Raw genomic sequence first — 16,466 nt, 5'->3', positions numbered from 1 at the left:
GATTTTTATCATTATTTTAGATCAATTAGCGCACTTTATTCATCTTCCGTAGTCAATAAATAGAGCCACACTTACGCTTCGCTGCATCGCCCGGCTAGCTGAGTCGGTAGAGCATGAGACTCTTAATCTCAGGGTCGTGGGTTCGAGCCCCACGTTTGGCGTTGGTTTTATTTTTCATTGTTTTGATCAAGAAAGAAGCTCAAAGAGCGATTCAAGGTAATGATTTTTATCATTATTTTAGATCAATTAGCGCACTTTATTCATCTTCCGTAGTCAATAAATAGAGCCACACTTACGCTTCGCTGCATCGCCCGGCTAGCTGAGTTGGATTCTACTTCCGGCCACCGAGCGTGACGGACGTGTGTATCATGTGCTCCCAAGGAGCGGATTCAGCGGCCCAGCTGGGCCGTGGTATCAGGAGTACGGAAAGGCCTGCCAAGGATTATGAACTGGTTCTGCCGCATCTGCCTACAGGTTCGAGTGTTTTGCATACTGTGTTTTTGCATGGCGACATAAAAGCCAGGCCGTACCGGGTGGAGCACTTTCGAGACTCCCTCGCTCGTCTTTCACTTTTGCCCGAAGTGGTTGCCCTCGGGGCATATCAAATGAATCACGTATGGGCGGTAACGTTTAAAGGTGAAGAGGGGAAAGCGAAGATTTTGCAAGCCGAAGCTTTTGAAGTGAAAGAGCACCGATGCGTGGTCATTGACCCCTGCAACCAAGGCATCAGGCTAAAACTTTTCTGGCTGCTTCACGGCGTGCACGACGATGATGTGCGAGCGGCGTTGGCGGCTTATGGAAAAGTTACGGAAATTTCAAGAGACAAGTGGAGAGTGCAAGGGTGTGTCGACAAGGCTTCAACGACACGAACGGTCACGCTGAAGCTCAAAGTGGGCGTGACCATTGATGACCTGCCGCATCAGCTTCGGGTCGCCGAGGACGTCGCACTCGTCCACGTCCCAGGCAGAGCCCCGCTTTGCCTCCGGTGCCGCGGGAAAGGTCATATACGGCGTGAGTGTCGTGTGCCGCGCTGCGGGCTGTGTCGCCGTTACGGCCATGACGAGTCCCAGTGTGTGCGCACGTATGCCAACGTTGCAGGCCCCGTGCCGAGTGAAGTGGCAGGCGAGCACTTGATGGACGCAGTGGACGCCGAGGAAGCGAGCAGTGGAAACACCGAGGAGGCAGAACAGAACGAACACTCCTCTGAGAAGACCCCTGCCCCTAAAGAACAATGTGAATCAGAATTGATAGTTCCGTTGTCGAATGTCGCTGGGACCGAGTCACCCACGAAAGAAAACGGCAATGCCAGTGGTGCAAGCCCAGCTTCGTCTACGCAACACTGTGAGGAACAGGGAGGCACTGAAGCTGAGATGCCAGCTGCTTCTACCTTGCCTGTGAAGCGTGGGCACGAAGACAGTGTCAACGACGGATCAACGCAAGGAGGAGCGGAAAACGGACAGCCTCCACTGAAGGCGGCCTCCCTTCGCCGGTCGTCCTTCAAGCCAAGGCCAAACGTGCCTCCAGACCGGAGAACTGTGTCACCTGTGCCTCCGCCATAGCGGGGGTACCCTTTCCGGTCGAGACGTTACAAGCCCGGTCCATGATCGGGAGGAGCGCTTGGAACAATGGACAGACTCGCCAAAACGGAAGGATGGTTAACCCATGCAACAGTTGAACCGCAATGCTGTCTGTCTGCAGAAGAGATGTGAGTGAAATGTTTCGCGATTTATAATTTCTTGAGATGGCGACCAATTTATCAACTAGCTTGCGCGTAGCCACGCTAAATGTGAGAGGGCTGTCAACGCGTCGGAGACAACAGCAGCTGAACCGCCTTCTGCTGGAAAATGAAATTGATGTGCTAGCAGTTCAAGAGAGCAAAATGGAAAGCGAACAACAAACAGATAAAATGGCTGAAATATATCGTTCTAGATATAGTGTTTGCGTTTGTCATGCGGTTGGAAGAGCGGGGGGATGTGTCATTTTCATTCGAAATTGCATAGAGTGCGTACAGTCTGTGTTATCGTGTGAGAGTGGTCGGCTTTTGATATGTGATTTCAGTTTTTCTGGACTGGACTGGAGAGTGATCTGTGTTTATGCGCCTACTAGAACGTCTGAGCGCGAAGAGTTTTTCCACTATATGAAAGCCTTCCTAATACATGAGAGGCGTGTTCTCCTGCTTGGAGACTTCAACTGTGTCTGTAGACCGGAAGATAGAACAACAGACCGTGTCCTTCGTGACAAGAGCGCAGAGTTACTTATTGACATTGTTAATGAGGCAGAGCTTGAAGATGCTGGCTGTATACTGACGCATGAAGGCCAAGCAATGTTCACGCACTTTCAAGGTAGCTGTCATGCAAGGTTGGACCGAATATATGTTCCTATTGATTGTGTGCCCCTGTGCTCGGAATATCAAACACTTCCCATGAGCTTTAGTGACCACTCCCTCGTAATGATTACTCTAGGCATGAAAAGTAAGACAACAAAGTTCAATTGGGAGCTATGGAAATTTAATGAAAAGCTGCTACGGGATGAAGAGTTTATCACTAAAGTGAAAGAGTATATTACGCATCTGTTGCAAAATGACTCTAATTTTATACAAGCATGGGAGCAGTTTAAGTGCGATATAAAGATAGCTGCTATCGACCGAGCATGCACTCTCCGACGTAAAGAAAGAGAACAAGAAAAAGAACTTCGAAGCACCCTTGAATACATGCTTAGCATGGAGAGCGTTAAGCCTGGCTTGTTCGCCCAAGATATAAAAAAGATAAAAACCAAACTTGAGGTGATAGACGAAGAGAAGTATCGCGGTGCGGTGATAAGGGCACGCAGCGAAAAATTGTGGCTCGGAGAGACGCCCACGAAAAGGGCACTTAGTGATGAAAAACGGTACGCAGTGTCAAAAGAGATAAAAGAAATCTGCTATCAGAACGTAGTTACCTCGGAAAAGAAAACGATTGAACGGGCGTTTGTAGAATTTTACAGGGAGTTGTTTAGCCTCAAAACACCGGACATTGTACGCTTCAGAAAAGACTTTCTGTCGCTGATGCCAAGAGTGGAAGACGAAGTTGCGCAGACACTTGAAGCAAGTATTACTTCCGAGGAAATTGAGGCCGTTATCGGGGAATTAAATTCCAATAAGTCACCCGGACCAGATGGTCTTGGTGCTGCCATATACAAGGCCTTTCCAACAGAAATGGCTGTTTTACTGGAAAGAGTTATTAGTGAATGCTACGAAAAGAACGTACCTCCTCCGTCTTTTCGAATGTCACACGTTGTACTAATCCCGAAAACAGATGACCCAGTTAAGCTTCAGTCTGTAGCGTCTTACCGTCCTATAAGTCTAACGAATGTTGACTATAAAATTTACATGAAAGTATTAGGGCGACGACTCCAACGCGTAATTACTTCTCTTGTAGGCCCACATCAGACATGCGGTATAAAAGGAAGGACCATTTTTACTAATATACACGCAGCAAGGAGTGTTCTCGAATGTTGTGACGCGATGCATGACCACGTAGCCATGATGCAATTAGACCTCCACAAAGCATTTGACAAAGTGGTACATGAAATTTTGTTCTCTGTTTTAGAGTATGTCAATGCTGGTTCCGTGATCACAAATGGCGTGAAAATGGTTTACGAGTGCTGTTCAGCGAGACTGGTCGTGAATAAGCATTTAACCGATCGTATACCTGTCCAGTCGTCAGTAAGGCAGGGCTGTCCTCTGTCTCCCCTTTTGTTTGCGCTTTATCTGGAGCCTTTCTGTTTAAGATTGCTTACAAGGCCAAACATACGCGGTTATAGATTTTTTCATAGTGAAGTTCGGGTTTTGGCATACGCGGACGATATTGCGGTTTTTTGTACTGACCATGAGAGCGTGCAAGAAGTTGTAAGAGAAGCCACTGCTTTTTGCACTGCAAGTGGAAGTGAAATTAGTTGGGCAAAGTGTTTAGGATTTTGGCACGGAAACTGGCAATACGCGCCTGAACTGTTCTCCAGTATGCAATGGACAATAACGCCAGGAAATTACCTTGGTGTGCCACTAAAGCATTACCGTGAAAGCAAGGAATGTTGGGCCGGTGAAGTTGAGCAAGTGAAAACCCAAACAAACAAATGGGGAGGACATAACTTTTCTATGTTCGCAAGAGCTACCGTTTGCAATATGTTCCTAGTTGCAAAAATTTTTTACATGCTGCAAGTGTTATCTATGTCAAGAATCTCTGTTCAAAAACTGCATAGGGTATTTGCCACGTTTGTGTGGGCTTCAACATGGGAGCGTACCAGTCGATGCAATCTGTTTCATACGGTGTATAATGGTGGACTGGGATTGTCCCATTTATACTTAAAGCAGATTGTAAGCAGGTTCTTTTTTTTTGCGCGAACAAAGCGATGTTTTTCTTAGAACGGTAATCCAAGTGCGATTGCGTGATTCACTGCCGGAATATGTAGTTTCGACTATGTCTACAGGGACAATGGCTCTAAGTGCTTTTCTTCGCGAAGTTGTCGCGTCCTTCCAAATAGTGAAGGCGAGATTTTCAAATGAGTACATGTGTACTGTTACGCGAAAACGGCTGTACAAAGATTTATTGGAAACCTTTTTACCTGTGCCTCTTTATCGCGCTGTATATGCTTTGGGTCCGGAGCGGGACGTGTTGAAGAGAGTGAAAAGAATGCCCATCAGATCGTCCGCTAAATCTTTCTTTTTTCAATTGCATACCGGCACTCTTCCGGTGAAGCCATGGCTGGAAAGAAAAGGCCTTTTCGTGCCTTGGTCTGCTGACTGTTTAATTTGCAAAAAGCTGGAAACCATAGAGCATATTTTCCTTGATTGTCACGATGCGGTTTTTTTGTGGGACGTGCTACAGCGCACTATTAAAAAGGACTTACCAATAACGCCGTTTGGCATACGCTACCTTCCATGCGCCCAGCCAGGAGAAGTGCCCAGTGATTTGTTGATGGTCTTGTGTATGCACAGCATATGGAGAACGCGGATGGATGTTCGCCATGAGCATGTTGTCGTACACCCAGCCCATCAATACTTTGTTGAAAGTGTAATGTACACACGTGATGTTTTCGGAGGGCAATCTGAACCCCCGGATTGGCTGCCAGTCTTGGACAAGCTCATGTCACCTTATCCATTCTATCACAAGAAACCTGTAAGAAAGTGACTTGTGTTTTTAATTCCATGCGACTTTTCATCGTCCTTTGTAGTTGCCAAGTCGGTAATAAAGAAAAAAAAAAAAAAAAAAAAAAAAAAAAAAAAAGCCCGGCTAGCTGAGTCGGTAGAGCATGAGACTCTTAATCTCAGGGTCGTGGGTTCGAGCCCCACGTTTGGCGTTGGTTTTATTTTTCATTGTTTTGATCAAGAAAGAAGCTCAAAGAGCGATTCAAGGTAATGATTTTTATCATTATTTTAGATCAATTAGCGCACTTTATTCATCTTCCGTAGTCAATAAATAGAGCCACACTTACGCTTCGCTGCATCGCCCGGCTAGCTCAGTCGGTAGAGCATGAGACTCTTAATCTCAGGGTCGTGGGTTCGAGCCCCACGTTTGGCGTTGGTTTTATTTTTCATTGTTTTGATCAAGAAAGAAGCTCAAAGAGCGATTCAAGGTAATGATTTTTATCATTATTTTAGATCAATTAGCGCACTTTATTCATCTTCCGTAGTCAATAAATAGAGCCACACTTACGCTTCGCTGCATCGCCCGGCTAGCTCAGTCGGTAGAGCATGAGACTCTTAATCTCAGGGTCGTGGGTTCGAGCCCCACGTTTGGCGTTGGTTTTATTTTTCATTGTTTTGATCAAGAAAGAAGCTCAAAGAGCGATTCAAGGTAATGATTTTTATCATTATTTTAGATCAATTAGCGCACTTTATTCATCTTCCGTAGTCAATAAATAGAGCCACACTTACGCTTCGCTGCATCGCCCGGCTAGCTGAGTCGGTAGAGCATGAGACTCTTAATCTCAGGGTCGTGGGTTCGAGCCCCACGTTTGGCGTTGGTTTTATTTTTCATTGTTTTGATCAAGAAAGAAGCTCAAAGAGCGATTCAAGGTAATGATTTTTATCATTATTTTAGATCAATTAGCGCACTTTATTCATCTTCCGTAGTCAATAAATAGAGCCACACTTACGCTTCGCTGCATCGCCCGGCTAGCTGAGTCGGTAGAGCATGAGACTCTTAATCTCAGGGTCGTGGGTTCGAGCCCCACGTTTGGCGTTGGTTTTATTTTTCATTGTTTTGATCAAGAAAGAAGCTCAAAGAGCGATTCAAGGTAATGATTTTTATCATTATTTTAGATCAATTAGCGCACTTTATTCATCTTCCGTAGTCAATAAATAGAGCCACACTTACGCTTCGCTGCATCGCCCGGCTAGCTGAGTCGGTAGAGCATGAGACTCTTAATCTCAGGGTCGTGGGTTCGAGCCCCACGTTTGGCGTTGGTTTTATTTTTCATTGTTTTGATCAAGAAAGAAGCTCAAAGAGCGATTCAAGGTAATGATTTTTATCATTATTTTAGATCAATTAGCGCACTTTATTCATCTTCCGTAGTCAATAAATAGAGCCACACTTACGCTTCGCTGCATCGCCCGGCTAGCTGAGTCGGTAGAGCATGAGACTCTTAATCTCAGGGTCGTGGGTTCGAGCCCCACGTTTGGCGTTGGTTTTATTTTTCATTGTTTTGATCAAGAAAGAAGCTCAAAGAGCGATTCAAGGTAATGATTTTTATCATTATTTTAGATCAATTAGCGCACTTTATTCATCTTCCGTAGTCAATAAATAGAGCCACACTTACGCTTCGCTGCATCGCCCGGCTAGCTGAGTCGGTAGAGCATGAGACTCTTAATCTCAGGGTCGTGGGTTCGAGCCCCACGTTTGGCGTTGGTTTTATTTTTCATTGTTTTGATCAAGAAAGAAGCTCAAAGAGCGATTCAAGGTAATGATTTTTATCATTATTTTAGATCAATTAGCGCACTTTATTCATCTTCCGTAGTCAATAAATAGAGCCACACTTACGCTTCGCTGCATCGCCCGGCTAGCTGAGTCGGTAGAGCATGAGACTCTTAATCTCAGGGTCGTGGGTTCGAGCCCCACGTTTGGCGTTGGTTTTATTTTTCATTGTTTTGATCAAGAAAGAAGCTCAAAGAGCGATTCAAGGTAATGATTTTTATCATTATTTTAGATCAATTAGCGCACTTTATTCATCTTCCGTAGTCAATAAATAGAGCCACACTTACGCTTCGCTGCATCGCCCGGCTAGCTGAGTCGGTAGAGCATGAGACTCTTAATCTCAGGGTCGTGGGTTCGAGCCCCACGTTTGGCGTTGGTTTTATTTTTCATTGTTTTGATCAAGAAAGAAGCTCAAAGAGCGATTCAAGGTAATGATTTTTATCATTATTTTAGATCAATTAGCGCACTTTATTCATCTTCCGTAGTCAATAAATAGAGCCACACTTACGCTTCGCTGCATCGCCCGGCTAGCTCAGTCGGTAGAGCATGAGACTCTTAATCTCAGGGTCGTGGGTTCGAGCCCCACGTTTGGCGTTGGTTTTATTTTTCATTGTTTTGATCAAGAAAGAAGCTCAAAGAGCGATTCAAGGTAATGATTTTTATCATTATTTTAGATCAATTAGCGCACTTTATTCATCTTCCGTAGTCAATAAATAGAGCCACACTTACGCTTCGCTGCATCGCCCGTCTAGCTCAGTCGGTAGAGCATGAGACTCTTAATCTCAGGGTCGTGGGTTCGAGCCCCACGTTGGGCGTTGGTTTTATTTTTCATTGTTTTGATCAAGAAAGAAGCTCAAAGAGCGATTCAAGGTAATGATTTTTATCATTATTTTAGATCAATTAGCGCACTTTATTCATCTTCCGTAGTCAATAAATAGAGCCACACTTACGCTCTGCAGCATCGCCCGGCTAGCTCAGGATTCCACTTCCGGCCACCGAGCGTGACGGACGTGTTATCATGAGCTCCGGTGGAGCGGTGTCAGCGGCCCGAGAGGGCCGCGGAAACAGGTTTTTTGCTGGTGATGCCCAGGATTATCAAGTTGTGCTGCCGCAATTGCCAACAGGTGCGTGCGTTTTGAATACCGTCCTTCTTCACGGCGATTTGAAAGCCAGGCCTTTTCGTGTGGAAGATTTTCGCGACACGCTGGTCCGTCTCGGAATGCTCCCTGAGGTGCTAGCTTTGGGGGCGTTCCAGATGAACCATGTGTGGGCGGTCACCTTTAACAGCCCAGAAGCGACAAGGAAAATTTTGGAAGCTAGCGAGGTTCAAGTGAAAGGAAAACGGTGCCTTGTCATCGACCCGGCTAACCAGGATGTGCGGCTGAAGCTCTACTGGGTGCTTCATAACGTCCCTGACGAAGATATTCGTGTGGCACTAGCCCCATACGGCAAAGTAACGGACCTGTCTCGGGAGTGTTGGCGCGTTCAGGGTATGGCAGACAAAGGTTCCTCTACCCGCACTGTAGGCCTCAAGATAAAGCCCGGTGTGACACTGGAGGACTTGCCTCACCAAATACGCATTTCTGGAAGTACGGCACTACTAGTCGCACCGGGGCGCCCGCCGTTATGTCTGAGATGCAATAGCCGAGGGCACATCAGGAGGGAGTGTAAATTGCCTCGCTGTGCCATGTGCAAGCGTTACGGCCATGAAGAAGCTATGTGCTCTAGGTCGTATGCCAATGTAGCAGGTATCAGAGCGGGCAAAGAAGTCCAGGAAGAACATCTCATGGACCAAGTGGACGCAGAGGAAGCAGCTGGTGGAGGGGGCGTGCCACCTACTGCAGACAAGGATGCCGCACTTGCTTCTGAAACAGAGGGACCAGTTAATGTGCAAACAAAGAGTATATCGGAAGCTTCTCCTGCGGCGGAAAACGCTGCGGACGAGAATGGTGGAAATAGGAGCGAAGCTCCTTGTGCATCGCCTGGGAAAACTCAGGAAAGAGAAGACGCCGTGATGTCAACCATGCCTACAGGAACGAAACGACTTCACGCCGACAGCAGCAACGATTCACACGGCAAAGGACACGAACCCAACGAGGAGCCACCAGTGAAAGCTCTGCCCAACCGAAGGCCGTCTTTGAGAGTTGCACCCAAAATTCCGCCCGAGCCGAGACCCGAGCGAAAACCGTCGGTGATGCCACCGACGTGATCCCCAGCCAAGTGAGTGTCGGAGCCGCCAACGAGCGATGGCTAAGGCAGGGACAGCTTCTCGCGGCGATTTAAAAAACGCCGTGTCTGGGAACTGTAGGCTGCAAAAGACTGTGCAAGGGGGGAAAATGAGATTTCGATCCGGGGCTCCAAAGTCGAAGGTAACACCATGCGGTTCGGGAGCTCCTTGAGAAAAAAATGGCAGTGAGCATAGAAACAAGTTTGCATGTGGCCACGCTGAATGTGCGCGGCTTGTCCACTCGGAGAAGACAATATCAACTAAGTCGGCTTTTCATGGAAAAGAACCTCGACGTCATTGCTATTCAAGAGACAAAAGTTGAAAGTGAGGAAGCAACAAACCGCATGGTGGAACCTTTCAGAGCACATTATAATGTGTGCATTTCGCACGCTACTGGCACAGCGGGTGGCTGTGGCCTTTTTGTTAAGAAGTCCTTGGAAGCAACCATTGAAAGTGTTTATACTTGTGGCAGTGGCCGTCTAATAGTGTGTGACTTTATACTGCAAAGAAACAAGTTTAGAGTCATTTGTTTATACGCTCCAAATAAGGAGGGTGAACGCAAAATGTTTTTCGAATCAGTTGAGCGCCACCTAAACACAGATGAAATGATCATCGTAATGATGGGTGATTTTAATTGTGTGTGCCGATCCGAAGACCGAACTAGGCAGGCGCCTTTTCGAGATGCGAGTTCGTTGTTTTTGAACGAGCTGGTTGACGACCGCGGACTAGAAGATGTAGGGTTATTTATGTCGAATTCAACATCACAATGGTTTACCCATCACCAGCGAGGCAGCCTCGCCAGACTGGATCGAATTTATGTATCTGCAAAAGTAGTACCTGTGTGCACCGAGTACGGTGTTAAAAACGTTTCTTTCAGTGACCACAGTTTGGTCATGGTGATACTGGGTCCGAGAAAACCGCCCAAATTCAACTGGGGTCTGTGGAAATTCAACGTACAGATTCTCGATGATGAATCATTTGTTAAAAAAATTCAAAGAAAAATTGGCGACTTGCTTGTTCGTAGGCAGGAAAGCTACAGTGAGGCATGGGAACTGGTTAAACAAGATTCGAAAATGATTGCGATCGAAAGTGCCGGTGTAATGAGTAAAAACAAAAGGAAGAAAGAAAATGAACTGCGTACTAAGTTAGATTTTTATTTAAGCGTCGAAGCATGGTCGCCAGGCCGATTCAGTAAGGAAACCAAGGAAGTGAAGAGCGAATTCGAAATAATCGACGTAGACAGATACAGGGGAGCGGTAATCCGTGCGCGCGCAGAAACTCTGTACATGGGTGAAGCTCCAACAAAACGGTCCTTATCGGACGAAAGAAGTTATGCTACGCGCAACGAAATAAGAGCGATAACGTTCGGGGACAAGGTTGTGCGAGATAACCAGGCGATACAACGCGCTTTTGTGGATTATTACTGTGAATTACTTGGTCGGGAGCAACAACTGGAAGAAGGGTTTGAAACGCATTTCTTAAGGCTCATGCCGCAAATAGATGATGAGATGAAAGCAAGTTTAGAAGCGCCAATTACCGTTACAGAAGTAGTGCGTGCAATAGACGAATTAAACTCAGGCAAAGAGCCGGGACCTGACGGGTTCGGCGCCGAGTTTTATAAAGCGTTTAAAGACGAGTTCGCTATAGTCCTACACCACGCAATAGAAGAAGCATACAGCATAAGGCAATTGCCTCCGTCTTTTAGGCACAGTCATATGGTGCTGTTTCCCAAATCGGACGATCCTACTACGCTGTTGTCAGTACGAGCATACCGACCGATAACGCTTGCAAATACAGACTATAAGATCTTTGCGAAAATAGTAGGCAAAAGACTCCAACGCGCAATACAGAGGTTGGTAGGGACACACCAAACGTGTGGTATCAGGGGGCGTTCAATTCAAACAAACATCCACGTGACTAGAACTATCCTAGAGTGTTGTGAAGCGTACTGTGAGAGGGTAGCAATGATACAGTTAGACTTAGAGAAAGCGTTCGATAAAGTCGCTCACAAAATCCTGTTCAGTATCTTGCAACATGTGAACGTCGGGAAGGTACTAATAGAAGGAGTTAAGTTATGCTATACTAATATGTTCACCAGGATTGTAGTCAATAAGGCATTAACCACTCCATTTCAAGTAAAATCCTCTGTTAAGCAAGGGTGTCCCTTGTCGCCTTTACTATTTGCCTTGTTTTTGGAGCCCTTTTGTTTAAGGATTATAACCAACAATGCTATCACCGGTTATCGATTTTCCTCAAGTGAAGTTAAGCTTTTAGCGTACGCGGACGACATAGCTGTATTCTGCACTGATGAGACCAGTATCACTAAAGCGGTAAGCGCAGCAACAAAGTTCTGCAGGATGACGGGAAGCAGCATTAACTGGGAAAAATCTATAGGAATCTGGCATTGGGAATGGGGTCCCACGCATGAACGTTTTGAAAACATGAAATGGTCACGCTCGCCAACGAAGTATCTCGGTGTACCCCTACAACACTATAAAGACACGTCGGAGTATTGGAAACTGGAAGCAGAGCAGCTCAAAGAAAAAACCGCGAAGTTTGGTGGGCGGGACCTATCCATCTTCGCGAGGTCAACTGTTTGTAACCTGTTTCTCGTAGCGAGAATTTGGTATGTTCTGCAAGTCATGTGTGCATCGAGAGGGAGCATACAAAAGCTACATAGGGTGTTCGCAGTATTTATATGGAGGTCGACATGGGAGCGCACAAGCCGCACGAACCTTTTTCGTACAGTAAAAGGGGGCGGACTGGGTTTGGCTCACTTGTTCTTGAAACAAGTGGTTTCGAGGTTTTTGTTCGTGCGAGACCAAGGGGATGCCTTTTTAAGGACTGTGATTCAAACCCGACTGTGTGATCATGTGCCATCTTATGTTGTGTCTTCAACTCGTGTTAAGGGATCAAGTGTGCGCGGATTTCTTCGAGAGGTTATTGGGTCCTTTCAATTTCTCCAAGCACGCTTTTCAGTAAAATACCTGGGTGACGTAACCCGAAGGCAATTGTACAAGGATGTTGTTTATGTATGCATGCCACAGCCAATGTATCGCTTGATGTATCCAAAAGGTAAACGTGAAGATGTATTGAAGAGAGTAAAGCGGATGCCAGTTCGACCTTCGGTAAAAAGCTTCTTTTTTCAAGTACACACTGCAACTCTACCAGTGAAACCATGGCTCGAGCAGAAAGGTATTTTTGTTCCGTGGACAGTAAACTGTTTCCATTGTAGAAGACCAGAGACAATTGATCATATTTTTCTTGAGTGTTCTGATGCTGTTTTTCTGTGGGACATACTACAACGCACTTTAAAAAAGGACTTACCGCTAACACCATATGGCATCCGCTTTCTCCCTACATCAAACGATGGAGGGGTGCCGCATGATATGATAATGTTACTATGCATGCACGGCATATGGCGCACTCGGATGGCGGTACATCATGCAGATCTAAACCCCAGGCCCGCCAGAGAGTACTTTATGGAAAGTGTACTGTACATTCGTGAAGTATGTAAATCGAGAACGGACCCACCAGAATGGTTGCCGGTGTTAGATGACCTTGTTAACTTGAAGCGTTTTTAAACACATGTGCTAGCCAAAGGTTGGCAAGCGCTTTTAACTACGATTTTGTGTATATGTAAACATGTATTGTATTGGCCGCAGATCAGGCAATAAAGAAAAAAAAAAGCCCGGCTGGCTCAGTCGGTAGAGCATGAGACTTAATCTCAGGGTCGTGGGTTCGAGCCCCACGTTGGGTGTTGCTTTTATTTTTCATTGTTTTGATCAAGAAATAAGCTCAAAGAGCGATTCAAGGTAATGTTTTTTATCATTATTTTAGATCCATTAGCGCACTTTATTCATCTTCCGTTGTCAATAAATAGAGCCACACTTACGCTCTACAGCATCGCCCGGCTAGCTCAGTCGGTAGAGCATGAGACTCTTAATCTCAGGGTCGTGGGTTCGAGCCCCACGTTGGGCGCTGCTTTTATTTTTCATTGTTTTGATCAAGAAAAAAGCCCAAAGAGCGATTCAAGGTAATGATTTTTATCATTATTTTAGATCCATTAGCGCACTTTATTCTTCCGTTGTCAATAAATAGAGCCACACTTACGCTCTGCAGCATGGCCCGGCTAGCTCAGTCGGTAGAGCATGAGACTCTTAATCTCAGGGTCGTGGGTTCGAGCCCCACGTTGGGCGTTGCTTTTATTTTTCATTGTTTTGATTAATAACGAATCTCAAAGAGCGATTCAAGGTAATGATTTTTATCATTATTTTAGATCCATTAGCGCACTTTATTCTTCTTCCGTTGTCAATAAATAGAGCCACACTTACGCTCTGCAGCACGGCGTCGCGGACGCTAAGGTGGCCAGCAGCAGCAACTCAACTGGGGACACGGAGGTCAGTCAGAGCACAGTATTCATTCATGAGACAGACAGCATGGTCGAATCTGAGGCAGCGAACTCGGCAGCGGTAGCGAAGCGGACACACGACGACACGGAGGACCGAACACCAGGTCACGAGAATGCAGACGTTGAAGGACCGCCGACAAAGACTTCCACGGCGGTACGGCGGGCGTCCTATCGGACTAGGTCGAACTTGTTAGAGAAAAGAGGGGGGGCTGCATCGCTCCCACCTCAGACTTAACACCTGACACCATGGAGGGGTGCTCGGCCACAGACATCACTAAAGGTATGACCATGCTCCCGGGTATTCGTTCATCACCAATGATTTGTCTAGACAAAGCCATTAGATTCGCGACTATTAATGTTCGAGGGCTCGCAGCAAGGCGCAAGCAAAATCAACTGTTTCGTTTGGTTAGCGAGCTGGAGCTAGACGTCATCGCGATTCAGGAAACTAAAGTTGATGGTGAAGAAGAAACCGGGAGAATGGTTAGCCTTTTTACTTCAAGATACAATGCCGTTGTAAGTCATGCAGTTGGAGCAGCGGCTGGTTGTGTGCTGTTTGTGCGTCAGTGCCTTGGTGTCACAATTCAAGCTGTCACGACTTGTGCGTATGGCCGCTTCGTTGTTTGCGATCTGGTGCTGTATTCATATGAATGGCGCATCATTTGTGTTTATGCACCGAACAGCGTGGGCGAAAGGCGCGATTTCTTTGAAGGTATTCGTCAGTATTGCAACTATGAAAGGCTAACTGTGATAATGGGAGACTTCAATTGTGTACTCTCCGCATCAGATAAAACGAGTAGAAGGCCGCATAGTGATGCCAGCACCTGTGTTCTCGCAGAATTGGTAAATGAGTTTAACCGTGTTGGTGTGGCTGGGTGTCTGGAGGGTGGACGAGCGGCACAGTTCACTCATTTCCAGGCTTCTAGCCACGCTCGACTCGATAGGATGTACATATCTCTTGATCTGGTGCCTGTATGCCACGAATACCACGTTAAGCCAGTATCGTTCTGCGATCACTGCTTGGTCACCGTCACTATCGCTGGGAACAAAACTAAAAGTCAAAGATTTGACTGGCAAATGTGGAAGTTAAATTCAAAATTATTATCTGATGACAGTTTCCAAGCCGACGTTGAAAGGCATATAGCAAATATGAATGACAAAGGCGTAACAAAGTTAGGGGCTAAATGGGAGGTTTTTAAGCAGAATGTCAAAATGACAGCATTGGAAAGATCGAGCGCTATAGCCAGACAAGAAAGGGCCGAAGAAAGGTCCCTTCGCGTGAATCTACAGCGTCTAATCGATGTGGGAAGCAATAACCCCCGTTTGTTCATAGACGATATACGAGCCCTTAAGGGCAAGCTTGAACTACTCGACGCTCACCGATATCGCGGTGCCCTTGTCAGAGCTAGAGCCGAACGGCTGATAAGGGGGGAAGGTCCGACAAAAAGGGCGTTAGGCACAGAAAAGTGGCACGCTCGAAGGAATCAGATAGATGAAATTGAATACCAAGGGACCATCACCAATGAAAAGAAAGAAATCCAGCAAGCTTTCTTCGAGCATTATCGTCAGCAGTTCGCACGATGTGCAGTTGATATCGAGAGTTTCAAGAGAGTTTATTTGCCTTTAATGCCACAACTCGACGAAAAGACGACACGTGTGCTAGAGACCCCCATCACGGAGGACGAAGTGAAATGCGCTATTGGGAATTAGAACCCTGGCAAATCGCCTGGCCCTGATGGACTTAGCGCCGCATTTTATAAAGCTTTCCAGGATTTTCTCTCCCCGGTACTGGAAAAAGTGTATAATGAAGCATATAACCTTAATGTGCTGCCGCCGTCCTTTGCATCTACTCATACTGTGCTAATTCCCAAAACGGAGGACCGAGGTCAATTACGCAGTGTTACCTCTTACCGGCCGATTAGTTTAACCAATGTCGACTATAAAATTTTTATGAAAATACTAGCTAAAAGACTGCAAACAGTTATTAAAGATATTGTTGGAGACCACCAAACATGCGGTATTAAAGACAGGTCCATTTTTACGAACATTCACATCGCGAGGGCCATTGAATGTTGCGATGCTGGTGGACTTGGAGTAGCAATGCTCCAAATAGATCTTGAAAAGGCTTTTGATAGAGTGCCCCACGACTTGCTTTTGTGTATATTAGACTATGTCAAGGTCGGATGCGTCATCAGAGAAGGAGTGGCTATGGCTTACAGTGCTTGTACAACTAGACTAATTGTGAACAAATCTGTCGGTGACAGTATTGCTGTCCAACGCTCAGTTCGTCAAGGTTGCCCCCTTTCACCTCTTCTCTTTTGTATCTATCTTGAACCCTTATGTTTAAGCATTATCAAGCATGAGAAAGTGCGGGGCTTCAAGCTGCATCAAGCAGAAGTGAAGCTTTTGGCTTATGCCGATGATGTCGCGATGTTTTGTGTAGACTACGAAAGCATCGTAGAAGTTGTGAAAACTGTAAAAGATTTTTGCGCTGTAAGCGGCAGTGCTGTTAACTGGGGCAAGTGCCTGGGCTTCTGGCACGGTGACTGGCCAGCAACCCCAGGCATTTTTGCTAACATGAAATTTGTTACCAACCCTGTCAGCTACCTTGGTGCCCCTCTTGAATCGTATCGGGACAGTGACCCATACTGGAAAAACCAAGTCGGTAAATTGAAAGATAGAGTGGACAAATGGAATGGATGGCAGTGGTCGGTGTTTGCGAAGGCCACGATTTGTAATTTGTTTTTAGTGACAAAAGTTTGGTACGTGCTTCAAGTGTTATATTGTTCAAGAGCTAATGTCCAAAAGATGCATCGTATCTTTGCCGTCTTTGTGTGGGGGTCTTCGTGGGAACGGACAAGTCGGACAAATCTCTTCCGCC

The 16,466-nt window shown here is 46.1% G+C and overlaps 1 protein-coding gene and 15 non-coding genes across 16 annotated transcripts; all 16 read left to right on the top strand.

Annotated features, from left to right (window-relative positions):
• The first annotated feature begins 88 nt into the window (after positions 1 to 88).
• TRNAK-CUU (transfer RNA lysine (anticodon CUU)) lies at positions 89 to 161 on the top strand. Its single transcript has one exon. It is a non-coding gene; the product is annotated as a tRNA-Lys (tRNA).
• Positions 162 to 5,261: 5,100 nt separating this feature from the next.
• On the top strand, positions 5,262 to 5,334 carry TRNAK-CUU (transfer RNA lysine (anticodon CUU)). The gene has a single exon. It is a non-coding gene; the product is annotated as a tRNA-Lys (tRNA).
• Positions 5,335 to 5,482: 148 nt separating this feature from the next.
• Positions 5,483 to 5,555, top strand: TRNAK-CUU (transfer RNA lysine (anticodon CUU)). The gene has a single exon. It is a non-coding gene; the product is annotated as a tRNA-Lys (tRNA).
• Positions 5,556 to 5,703: 148 nt separating this feature from the next.
• Positions 5,704 to 5,776, top strand: TRNAK-CUU (transfer RNA lysine (anticodon CUU)). The gene has a single exon. It is a non-coding gene; the product is annotated as a tRNA-Lys (tRNA).
• Positions 5,777 to 5,924: 148 nt separating this feature from the next.
• TRNAK-CUU (transfer RNA lysine (anticodon CUU)) lies at positions 5,925 to 5,997 on the top strand. The gene has a single exon. It is a non-coding gene; the product is annotated as a tRNA-Lys (tRNA).
• A 148-nt stretch (positions 5,998 to 6,145) lies between these two features.
• TRNAK-CUU (transfer RNA lysine (anticodon CUU)) lies at positions 6,146 to 6,218 on the top strand. The gene has a single exon. It is a non-coding gene; the product is annotated as a tRNA-Lys (tRNA).
• A 148-nt stretch (positions 6,219 to 6,366) lies between these two features.
• TRNAK-CUU (transfer RNA lysine (anticodon CUU)) lies at positions 6,367 to 6,439 on the top strand. Its single transcript has one exon. It is a non-coding gene; the product is annotated as a tRNA-Lys (tRNA).
• A 148-nt stretch (positions 6,440 to 6,587) lies between these two features.
• Positions 6,588 to 6,660, top strand: TRNAK-CUU (transfer RNA lysine (anticodon CUU)). Its single transcript has one exon. It is a non-coding gene; the product is annotated as a tRNA-Lys (tRNA).
• A 148-nt stretch (positions 6,661 to 6,808) lies between these two features.
• TRNAK-CUU (transfer RNA lysine (anticodon CUU)) lies at positions 6,809 to 6,881 on the top strand. Its single transcript has one exon. It is a non-coding gene; the product is annotated as a tRNA-Lys (tRNA).
• A 148-nt stretch (positions 6,882 to 7,029) lies between these two features.
• Positions 7,030 to 7,102, top strand: TRNAK-CUU (transfer RNA lysine (anticodon CUU)). Its single transcript has one exon. It is a non-coding gene; the product is annotated as a tRNA-Lys (tRNA).
• A 148-nt stretch (positions 7,103 to 7,250) lies between these two features.
• TRNAK-CUU (transfer RNA lysine (anticodon CUU)) lies at positions 7,251 to 7,323 on the top strand. Its single transcript has one exon. It is a non-coding gene; the product is annotated as a tRNA-Lys (tRNA).
• Positions 7,324 to 7,471: 148 nt separating this feature from the next.
• On the top strand, positions 7,472 to 7,544 carry TRNAK-CUU (transfer RNA lysine (anticodon CUU)). Its single transcript has one exon. It is a non-coding gene; the product is annotated as a tRNA-Lys (tRNA).
• A 148-nt stretch (positions 7,545 to 7,692) lies between these two features.
• On the top strand, positions 7,693 to 7,765 carry TRNAK-CUU (transfer RNA lysine (anticodon CUU)). The gene has a single exon. It is a non-coding gene; the product is annotated as a tRNA-Lys (tRNA).
• Positions 7,766 to 7,938: 173 nt separating this feature from the next.
• LOC146195566 (uncharacterized) lies at positions 7,939 to 9,159 on the top strand. Its single transcript, XM_084596830.1, has one exon. The coding sequence runs from the start codon at positions 7,969 to 7,971 to the stop codon at positions 9,157 to 9,159; it is 1,191 nt and encodes a 396-aa protein (XP_084452956.1). The 5' UTR covers positions 7,939 to 7,968.
• A 3,926-nt stretch (positions 9,160 to 13,085) lies between these two features.
• Positions 13,086 to 13,158, top strand: TRNAK-CUU (transfer RNA lysine (anticodon CUU)). The gene has a single exon. It is a non-coding gene; the product is annotated as a tRNA-Lys (tRNA).
• A 145-nt stretch (positions 13,159 to 13,303) lies between these two features.
• TRNAK-CUU (transfer RNA lysine (anticodon CUU)) lies at positions 13,304 to 13,376 on the top strand. Its single transcript has one exon. It is a non-coding gene; the product is annotated as a tRNA-Lys (tRNA).
• The last annotated feature ends 3,090 nt before the right edge of the window (positions 13,377 to 16,466 follow it).

This window comes from Amblyomma maculatum, chromosome 3 (assembly GCF_055883805.1).
Source record: "Amblyomma maculatum isolate TAMU_Amacu chromosome 3, ASM5588380v1, whole genome shotgun sequence".
Taxonomy (NCBI): domain Eukaryota; kingdom Metazoa; phylum Arthropoda; class Arachnida; order Ixodida; family Ixodidae; genus Amblyomma; species Amblyomma maculatum.
This window is presented reverse-complemented; position numbering and strand designations above follow the sequence as displayed.

What these genes read in the sequence shown, in the direction of transcription:
- LOC146195566 (XM_084596830.1), top strand. Translation starts at nt 7,969, where the DNA reads ATGAGCTCCGGTGGAGCGGTGTCAGCGGCCCGAGAGGGCCGCGGAAAC.